Below are 11,535 nucleotides of genomic sequence, written 5' to 3' on the forward strand. Positions count from 1 at the left end.
TCAACCCCTTCCTCTCCACCAAATAAAAAGAATGAAAAAGAACAAGTCAACCCATTTTTGTTGCTTTTATTTGTCTGAATATCAAATAATGGAGGAACATCGTCTGGTGGAAAAGGGACTAAAATGAATTCGGGTCGCGGTCACAGACGTAACTTAACACTGTCATCATATTTGTGTTACCTGGATTTGGGGGAAAGCGGATCGCACCCCTCGCGCGTCTTACATGAAAATCGATTGTCGAAATGATCACGTTACGGATCAGAATAATTGGCATTTTAACACGAAAATGTGATATTTCCCTCCCGTTTGAAAGTGGAAACGTAATACCACACAGGAAGAAGTCTGGGCATAATTTGCTATCTATTGCAAGCTGTGTCATACAGAAAAGAAAAAAGAGATGTCCGCTTTATTCTGTCGGCATTCGTATCAGAACCGGGCAGGACCAAGAAAAGATAGAAACATGAAAGGCCATGCATCGCTGCCAAGAATTTGCAGCGGCATCAAAGTAATTTTCTCTCGTTACTCACTTCAGAGTGTGTCGCAGGATATCCAACAAAATTAATGTCAATTACTCTATCGTCTTCACCTTTCGAATACTTCATACCGCATATATTTTATGCATTAATTCACATCGAGCACTTATCTTTGCAATGAATACAAGCTGTAACGGCTCATGAATATTCGACGTGTGACATGTGATTTGGGGCAAAGAGACCGTCTTGAAATTAAGATATTATAAGTTACATGGAAAGAGGACACCAAGATACCCAAAGCTGTTTTCTGTCACATGGAAAACAAGTATTCTGATGGGTGTGTTAATTTTTTTTTCTTCATAGAAAACTTTCCCCGGCGAACAGGAGCATCACAAGGGTGTGGTGAGTGGGGAAGCAATGCAAACTGCTACAGTGTACATATTCAAAATGTATACATTGCGGTACATATGTATCATGATATGCATTTGTTTGTAATGTCGTCCAATTAATATGGTAACTTATTCCTGCTTCTTCCTATATTAATTTTACCGCGTTTACTTGCTCTTTTGCTTATATGTCCTTTTTCTTTTTCTTTCAGCACGATCAAATCCAAAAGTTATGAACTTTCAGGTTTGATGGAAATTTTAGTGTAGTTCTGTCGTGGTATGTAAATGTTATGTAACTGGTGATTATTCTTTTGTGGTGGACACGGATGAATATTTTCTCACGAATGCAGGATTTCTGAAAGGAAGCCAGCACAGTTCTGTCGCGCTAGTGACCCGATTTCCCACGGCGGAGGTTTGAGCTCTCCGAGTGCCTCTTGGCTGTTCTGAAGTACTTGTTGATGTTATAGGTCAGGAGTGCCTCAGGCAAATCGAACAGACTTGTGCATCAACAATTTGTTCGAGTCTTACTCATGTCAGAAATCTCAGGTTTTGATGATAAGTTTTTGTTGGTGCAACCTTTGTGTTGTGACATCCGGATAACTATATAAATTTCTCTTCTTTTAAGTTCACTTTGTGGGCTTCCAATTCTTTTTTCCCCCAATTCTTTTAAACATTTTTTTTGATCTGATTTTTTTTTTTGTTCCAAACTTTTTTGTTGTTGTTTTGATGTCGACCTTTACCAATATTTTCATTGCTTTTTTTTTCTTCCAAGAGGGGCCCACACTCTACAAGCATTGTCTTTTCAGTGGGTTCCTCCATTTTTCGCAAAGTGCACATTGATATTTCACTTTATTTCACTTTACTTCAGCGCCATTACAATGTATCCTTACTGTATAGGTTTACAATTATCATTGTTTTGTTTTAATGATTTCTGTCACTGAAGAAAGTGAGATGTATATTATGTTATTGTAATTGAATTGAATTTGAATTTGAATTGAAAATAAGGAGGCTAGAGATTACATCCACCTCACGTGTTGTTAGAACAAAACAAAACAAAACAAAACAAAACAAAACAAAACAAAAACAGAACAGAGCAAAACAAAACTAAACGAGTGTTTTTGTAATAACAAACAAATACAGTACTTCAATTTAGCTACATGGGTGTCACGTAAGAAATGAGAAGTCGGTTAAAGGCTGTCTAAACCTGCATTTCGAGTGGACCTGCGATAGCCTGCTTGGAATAATGTATGACGCCTGGCACTGGCGTCAAAAAACCTGCTCTCGGTCTGAATGCAGGTGCGCCAATCTCGCTCCACTTTCGAGAAAAAGATACAAGAAGATGATTACAAAAAGAAAAAAAAAATGGTGGCGGTGTTAGAATTCTCACAGGAGAGCAGCCGTGGCGTGCAAAAATCCTCCGAACCCCACCCCACCCCGATACACGCAATCCCTATCTCTCTACATGTCTCTCCCTCCACTGCAACAGCCGCCGTATAATGTGCGACTCCGCGATAGCGGTGTATTGATACTTCTGGGTTAATGCAGTTTGATTCATCGCCATATTCTATTATGTAAATAGGACGGCACACTGGAGAACGAAGACGAGCATCTGAAGTTTTTTCTTCTTCTTCTTCCCTTTCTTGTTTTTTTTTTTCTCTCTCTCTACTTCTTGTCTTTCACTTCCATTCATCTTTGCCCGTTCCCATTTTTGTGGGACTGTTTAGGAAGTATAAAGTGGATGTGTGGTCGCCGTTTTGTGATTCATCATCATTCGGTTACCGGGCCGGTTCGGGCCGAGTAGAGAAGCGAACGCACGGTGTGTCACATTCGATGCGCATTCAAGCGGAGTAGATACACCGGGAAATATCAAGGGAAAAACAGTAGGCGAAACGTGATGGTTTGTGGAGACGGGGCGGGGGGTGGGGGGGGGGGGGGAGGGGGAACGAAAAGGTGGTTAAAACTTCAGTCTCGGAGTATTGGTGACCCCCGGGTGGATTGGAGACGCGATTTGGAATTCCGCTCCCGCTAAACTTGGACAAATTGTTTACATTTGCAATTTATGAAAATGAATAGACCAACTGCGTTAGGTGAGTCATATGACCGTACTCTGTCTTCGGATCTAAAACACATCAGGAAGAACTAGTTGCTTCTTGGGCGATTGCCATGCGCAACGTGAGCACGAAAACGGGATTTAGACTGAAAGGTCGCAGAGATACTTTTCTTTCAAACCATCTACACTCGTGAGTTTTATTGCGGGTGCGCGTATACACACACACACACACACACTCGTACGAACACACATATGTATATAGACATTATACGCGCACACATATACACTTTAAAGAATGATATTCTTTATTTGAATTTCATTCAATATCAAGCATTCAATAGCAATAATTTTTACAAACAAGTATGAACCAAAATATGCAGCTGTATTCTTCTCACTTATGCTGCTGAATCACAATCTTTTTTTTTTAATTACAAACAATAAAGTATTTTATACAAATCATACCATGTATACAAAAGTGATATAAAAAAAACACACACAAAAAACACACACATACACGCACACAATCACACTAACCACCACATCCACTCACTTAAATAAAAACATGAATAAAACACAATATAATGTTCCACAAGACTAAAAGACAAAGATTATAAATAGAAACATCATTTTCGATCATCGGGTTTTCTCACACTTTGGGCAATCGGTAGGCCCAATACTATTACCAAGCGTCGCCTCACCCTTCGCCTTATTCCAACTCGCCTTCATTACAATTGTCCGGGATTGAACCCAGCGATTGCCATAATTGCAGATGCACATAATTTTAATGCTAAATGTCAACTTTTGAGTATTTTGGGGGGTGAAAATTATATTTGTTTCTTCTTAAGATTTCCCATTACTGAGGGGTCATACCCTCAAAAGAAGCCATAAATATCATTGTAGAATTTCGAAGCAAGCCTTATCTAAGCTTCTGGTCAATGCCTGCAGAGCAGAAGACGGACTTAGACCTACAAATTAATCTAAAATTCTGCATACTTTTTGGCCAAAAACCTCCCAGTAGACATTTTATGGCTTTTCACATCATCAGTTGACCACGTGGAAACTATTCATGGGTAACAGTGGCTAATATCGTATTCAGCTCGTGCGTGTTGGATGCAATTTTGGTTGAATGTGGTGTACAGCTTTTTGGCCGCAGATGTAGGTGATTTGAATTTAAAGTGTTCTTTCTCTCTCTCACCCTCCCTCCACCCCCCCCCCTCCTCTCTCTCTCTCTCTCTCTCTCCGTCTTGTTTTTGACAGGGTCACCATTAAGCGGATTTGCTATCTACTGAGGATATCACATACCAAGGGAGTACAATAGAGAGAAAGGAAGAGAAATAGAAAGAGAAAGAGACAGACAGACAGACAGAGAAACAGACACACAGAGTATGGAGGAGAGAGGGAAAGAGGAAGAGCGTGAAGTTGCAGGTTACGTGCACCGAGTGTCCGAGTTAATACCCCGTGTCATTTGGCCCAATATGTGTTTAAAAACGATTAAATATTCAGAGGTAGACATCATGTAAAAACAATGAAAGCATAATGGGTTGCTTAAGGAGAGGGGGAGAGGGAGAGGGGCGGGGAGATGGAGGGGGATGACATGTCCATAATAATTATGTATTTGTATGTATCGTTTAAGGACAAGTTCACCTTCATAGACAAGTGGATTGAGTGAATGCAGCAATATTCGTATATTCAGTGAGGGTTTGAGGAAAATTGGACAACCCGTTAAAAAGTTACGAATTTTTGAAGTTTCTACTCAGTCACTGCTGGATGTGAAGACTACTACAGCGTGTGATGTCATATTTGTTAAACGATATTAAGAAAAGATGAAGAAAAATCAACATATTTTCACTTTTCTCGCATAATAAAAGAACGCTTGACTTGCCTCTTTCAGAAGGCAGGGGCAATAATATTACCCTTAACATACATCAGCCACAAGTCGAGGAAATGTGCACTTTTTTCAAAAAAAATAAGAATTTGTGAAATTCTCTTTATAATTATTTTCCTTATAACGTTGTACGCATGTGACATCATACATACGTAGTAGTCTTCTCATCCAGCAGTGACTGTGCAGACACTTTAAAAATTCATAACTTGTGAATGGATTGTTCAATTTTCCCCAAACTCTCACTAATGTGTTCTAGATATTGATGCATTTACTCATTCCACATGTATATGAAAGTGGACATGTCCTTTAAGCACAACAAGTATTAAGTACTCTCGATTGTCTCCCTTGTTGGCTCACTATAATTATCATGGTATATAATTAGGCCTATAATGTGAAGTGTGGGACACATAGAGATAGACAAACACGTGGAGATAGGGGAAGAGGGAGAAATAGAAGCACAATTGATAAGAATGGTACGGTTTTGTAATTCATGATGATGAATGGGGGAGGAGGTTCAGACAGAAGCGCATTGAAGGTTAAACAACCACAGGGCTGCCAACTCTCACTCATTGAGAGTGAGACTCACTCATTTTGGTCCTTTCTCACTCTAAAACTTTATTTCTCATTTGCATGCATTTCTATTGATCTCACTCATTTTGACTCCGAAATTATAGCATTGGCCTATGGGAGTCTCACTCTCAAGTAGTTTCCAATGTTGGCAGCCCTGCAACCAGTTTGTGACAACAAGGGCGGTTATTATGTACATCCATGCTTCAGCAAACATTGCATGGGCAGCAGGGGGAAGATATTATGTTAGGTGATGTGGAATGCTCAATGCACGAGCTATACGCGTGTGAAATAAAGGCAAGATAAACATATTTTCCGAGTCTCAAACAGCACCAGATTAAGCAAAGGGCAAGAAAAGCACTTGTCGCACAAAGTGTCTCACTTATGCTTTTTACTAACCCCTTTCACGCAGTATTATGACGCCCCCTCTCTTCCCTATACCCCTCAGAATTTGTACACATAACCCACCACCTTCCCGTATGGTAGTAGACAATATGGATTTCATAACACTAACATGTATCCTTCAACATGATCAATGTAGAGAGATAAATCCCCCGCCTACTGTTGATAATCATCTTTCACATCCTAACAAGCACACATTCATGTTATACAACACAACCACTCAAGCACCCAAGGCAACTCAAATGCCACTTCTTTTTTCTCCCCTCCACTGCCCCTAGAATCATTTCGTCACCCTGACTCTAGGTCCATCGAAGATGAAACATTCTCATTAGATTCCACATAAATCTAAATATTTCACCAAAATGCCAGACTTCGAGGTCAGAATATGGTTGTATATTATAGGGAGCAATATAGAATGTGGCGCTATAACACCCCATTGACTTTTAGAAAAACGAAATTCTAGATACAGTGTACCCTTGAAAGAGCTTAAACCACTTCATCCCGTCGCATTTGTTCAGAACAGAGAACATTTTTAGTTCGTAAATTCCGGGAAGATTAAACGACTGATGGAAGCGCCTCTCTGTTACGACTCGTCATCCTTTCTTTTGTAAAGCGAAAATCCTTTAAATCACAACAATTATCGAATGCGAAGAATGAATGCCAAACTACCTTCTAGCGGTACCTTTTGAAGATGCGGTTTTTCTTTCACCCTGGTAGAAAAAAAAAAAGCCGAGCATTCTAAATGCTTCCTTCTTCCATTAATGGGCGGAGAGGGAAAGACATTTATTTACTTTGAGCATTTGTGTGCGATTCTTTGGTGGAGACTGCGTGAAGAAGGAAAGAGGGATAGCGAGAGAGAAAGATATAAAGAGAGGGAGAGGGGAGAGGGGGACCAGGAGAAAGAGTAGGAGACGCGGCGGCACGGGTCTCGGAGAATGATATTGAAGACATTGTCGAAGAGATTCACACGTTAGCCACCTGGCAATGACCGTATATCGTCAACTATATTTAAAGGGCAAATCCATCCTGAAAATCAGTTTGTGTGAACAGAAACAAAAGAATTATTGGAACAGGGCAATGGAAAAGAGAGCAAATTCTGATGAAAACTCAGAAAGTTGGGATTTTTCTTAAAGTAGTGACCAATTATGCACAAATTCGAAATTCTGTGATGTCAAATAGTAATCATGAGCTCAACCCCCATTTGCTCTGTACTGTAAAATAAGACATTTTCATCTTTCCAGGAAGTAAATTTCGAATCGTACCTGCACCCTTGATACAATCATTGCATACATTTCTCTATACAACTCCTACATGCAAAAAAAAAAATGTATTCAATCATTAACAACGAAATAAGAGAAATTTTGTGGAATACTATGCACAGGACAAACGGAAGGTGAGCTCACACGCTACATCACGGAGTTACCAATTTGTGCTGGATTAATCACAACTTCAACTTCAACTTCAACTTCAAAATTCATAACTTTCTTAGTTTTAATCACAGTTTGCTCAAACTTTCACTGTCCTATTCCTTTCATGTTTTCATATTTTGCTTTTATAATATATATTTTCGCTTCTATACACATAAACATAAACAGACTTTCCCTTTAACTCTTTGCCATGCTCATCGTGTGTGGCGTCATTGCACAGGGGAATTGTATTGTGGAACCGCTTTAAAATGACCGAGTTATCGATTCACTTCTCATGACTGCACGTGACTTCTAAATTTTACATTTTCTTTTTGTCTCGTATAAAATGCCTCCTTTACATTAATGTTAGAAGGCCTCTTCCAGGATATCGTTGCATATATTCGCAATAAAGTTATTTATCTAATCATCATCTGTGCTTGTTGAATGAGTTTACTATAAGGAAAATTAACAGATGATTGAGGGCAAACATAGTTTACATTGTTTCAAGGAAAAGATAGCATTTTGCCATTATTTCTTTTTGCCGTTTATGAGGGGGGGGGGGGAGTTACGCTGGGGCAGATTGACTGACAGGAATGAATAACAAACTTGTCTCTTACAGAATAATCATACGAATAATGGAAAGGTAGAGATAGAATATTCAAGACGCGTCGTGATGCCCATTTACGGTCGTATAAACGACGAACAAGCATGAGAGATGATACAAGTAAAGTCATCTCCTGCGACCTGAACTAGATTATAATCCTCTGAACATAAATATATTCTCTTTTGTTCCGCATAATAGTCCATGAGCAATTGCGGTGACAAACCTAATAAGGATGGTATCACTCATGGTTCGCTGTACACAGAGCTAAATTAACATTCATCACAGAACATTTACATCCTCGATGTTTTGTTACTTGTGGGGAACAGGGGCCGCGGAAGGGAGGCTGTACCCCCCCCCCCCCATTGCACACACACACACACACACACGCGCGCGCGCATACACACGTACCAACACGTACTTTTGGCTCTGGAAAAAAAAAAACAAGGAAAAAAATCGAAAAAAAAAACACACACACACAACAACAGTCATGACTTTCCGAGGATTCCGTACAAAGATTCCCGTTGAAAGGAGGGAGGGGGAGGTACCCCGGGGCACAACCCCCCCCCCCCCAACACACACACACACACACACACACACACACTCACACTCTCTAAAAACGTTACGTGCCCCTGTGGAAATCGATGTACTCGAGAACACGTGTACATTCTCCAGCTATAAGGTCATTTTGCTGTATCGTTCTCACGCCCTTCAAACCAAAGCTTCAGCTTTCATGGTGGGATTGCAGTTCAACAATTGAAGAAAAATAAAGGAGATGCAGAAAATGCTGGAAGTTATTCAAACCATCCCATTTTCCACGCTTTGATTTCCCAGGAGTGTTCATAATAGGTCGCGACGTCGATAAGGCAGCAACGATTTCCGGTGCGCTCCGGGGAGTCGGGGGTGTACCACCACCCCGTCGAGCAAAGGAGCTCATTATCGGAACAATTACCCTTTTCGAGTGGTACGAACTCGGAGAAAAGAGGGGGCTTAGGGTTCAATTAACACTGAATTAGAGCAATAGGTCAGGAAATGGCAAAGTCAATTTGAGAATGAGGGAAAGGAGACAAAAAATCGGGGTAAGAGATTTCAGCTAGTGCGTATGAATTTGGAGATGTAGATTTTATTTTATTTTATTTCTGAGTTTCTTTTTCATACATAAATGTAATACAAAGTCAGATGAACGAACTAATTGAGCACAGTATAATCTGACAGTTAAAGTATATGAATGATTAATTCAAATATCCAATACCTTTTTTTTTTTGTAACACAATGCAAAATGCAAACAAATAGGTCACTTGATCACTACCACTACAAGAGTCCTGAACAGGAAGAATACGGCGACCATTACGTGACCAATATATTATAAACCGTTATTCGAGTCAAGTATATACATGTACAAGCATGTAGGCCTATATTTATATGAAAGAGAGTGAGAGAGATATATCAGCTTGATTTAATGAAATAAATGAACTGAAATTCATTAAATCAAGTTGATTTTATGAAATGAAATGAACATGAAATTATTTCCAGAAGAAATTCAATATTGTCAAGTTGGGGCGTCTTATACGATAAGGAAAATTAAACCAAATTCACAGGATGTTATTATCTGTAATGTGTGTGTGTGTGCGTGTACGTGTGTGTGTGTATGTTCGAATCTGTTTTATGTGACCACTATAAGGGAATCACTTAAATGCTTATGAGCAAATCTAACTAGAAACCAACGGCTCAAGTCTTCTTCGAAGGACTATGCAAAGAATGGGAAAAGACCTTGTCTATTAGAGGTTGCCAGTGGATTCGAACCAGCGACCTCACAGCTGAGAGTCGGTTGTCTTATCCACTGAACTACCGAGTTCAATACCGATGTTGATAAGGGCCGCTATATACGTCGATTATGATATACTGTGAGGGTTTTCACGACACAACTAAGAAGAAGAAGAAAAATAGAAGAAGATTTAGGAGGAGGAAGATGATCATGAGAAAATAAGGAGGAGGAGGAGACGAAGGAGGAGGATAGAAGAAGAAGAAGAAGATGATGATGATGGTGATGGTGAAGAAGAGGGGATGAGAAACTGGGATGGGAAAAGTTGGCGTAGCAATATGAAGTCGATAGCAGCAGAAGTGAAGCTAACGGCATCACCACTAACAGTGGCAAATGCAATGGATATCAAAAAACCTGCTTGGTAAACTGTATACAATTACCCTCTTTTCTCCCATCAATATGCAACTTTTGTACCTCCTTCTCCTCCTCCTCCTCCATCCACCTTCCCAAGCGGCGAAGGAGCTAACAAAATCGTTGCACTTTTGACATGTGGGGGAGAGACGTGGAGCCGCTACGCTGATGGCTGGCCAGGGATCTATGATGCTGTGGTCACATCATATTACCCAGACCACAGGATCTTTGGTAGCGGACGCCATTCATCATCCTGTTCTATGGTGGTGAAATTAGAGTGACTTTTCTCTCCACGATGATGAATAATCAACGATGTTGTCACACCATTTATTTTACTCGTATGAGGCCGCTTGTTGAGTTTGAGTGATACTATTTCATGAAACCCCGTAATTTAAAGAGACCCGAATTTCCTTACCATGAAGACAAGTTTTAAGCGAGCAAGTCGGTTTTGCCAATCGGTGAAAATAAAGATATGCTTGGATTGGATGTGCATGGATGATTTATTGGAAAATAAAGATATGCTTTGATTGATTGGATGTAGTCAACTCAGAATTTAAACACCAACAAGTACAAATGACACAGTAAATTCTAAATGTTCCTTCTTGCAATATTTGCAAGAGGGTTGCATTGGTGATAAGCACATCATTTTAGTAGGCATATAACATTGTGATTGATGCGGAAATTTCCATATTCTTGCACCACTCCACATCGAGGGCGGCGAAGTGGCTCCGTCGGTTGCGTATCTGCCTTTCAATCGAATGGTTTGGGTTTGTGCATGGGTTCGAGTATAAGTAAATTTTACCGTGCAATGTTGTGTCTTGTCATGCCGTCCTCTCTAGTGAGAGGCAAAAGCACTCTGTTCCTCGGGCAGGACATAGGATGGAGGTCCTGTAAGTGAAAGAGTCCCAGCCCTAGCACGTAAAAAATCCCGCTTATTCATCGCAAAGAGCAGAGCATCCAATATCATAACCCAGTGAATCTTCGGCCAAAGCGCTCACAACTGGACCCCATTGAAGACCAGCTAGAGCAGCTGAATATGGATTATCCAGCCATCTTGAAAACAAATGACAAACAAACAAACAAACAAACTACCTGTGCCCATCAAACAACTGTTTCGACAAGTTCTGCTTCGAAAAAACATCGGCAACAGGTACGTGTGCCTAAACTAATACTCGTCATCGTGTAGCATGACTTTTTTTTTTTTGATGATGAATCTATGTAATTACGTAGTTATGTATGCGTATGTTGTTCGGTAAATTGCACATCAGTAAGATAGATTCATCCGCTGTGTTAGATCGCGCTATAGGAAGCGAGAAATTACAAGGGATGATGTCGTGCGAAGTCTCCCGAGGATTACACACACTTCCGAGCATCTCAATGAGCCATAATGACTAGACATTGTGTCTGGTATTTCAGAAACCTTTCTAACATGCCCTTAACATGGAAGATGTTTCCCTTTTCATGCGTAAGGATTCTTCGAGCTGGTCGCGGTTACAAAGAAGTTTCTTCTTCTTCTTCTTCTTCTTTTCTTCTTCTTTTCTTCTTCCTATTCCTTTTCTTTGTTGCTGTTGTTGTTGTGTGCGTATTTTTTT

The 11,535-nt window shown here is 40.1% G+C and overlaps 1 protein-coding gene across 1 annotated transcript in view; it reads left to right on the forward strand.

Annotated features, from left to right (window-relative positions):
- The window catches only part of LOC140236197 (uncharacterized), a 45,039-nt gene extending 36,253 nt beyond the window's left edge, over positions 1-8,786 (forward strand). The window contains exon 2 of the mRNA XM_072316199.1: positions 8,605-8,786. Coding sequence (XP_072172300.1) covers positions 8,605-8,786 — 182 coding nt within the window. The remainder of the gene's footprint in view (positions 1-8,604) is intronic.
- Positions 8,787-11,535: the final 2,749 nt, after the last annotated feature.

This window comes from Diadema setosum, chromosome 1 (assembly GCF_964275005.1).
Source record: "Diadema setosum chromosome 1, eeDiaSeto1, whole genome shotgun sequence".
Lineage (NCBI taxonomy): Eukaryota > Metazoa > Echinodermata > Echinoidea > Diadematoida > Diadematidae > Diadema > Diadema setosum.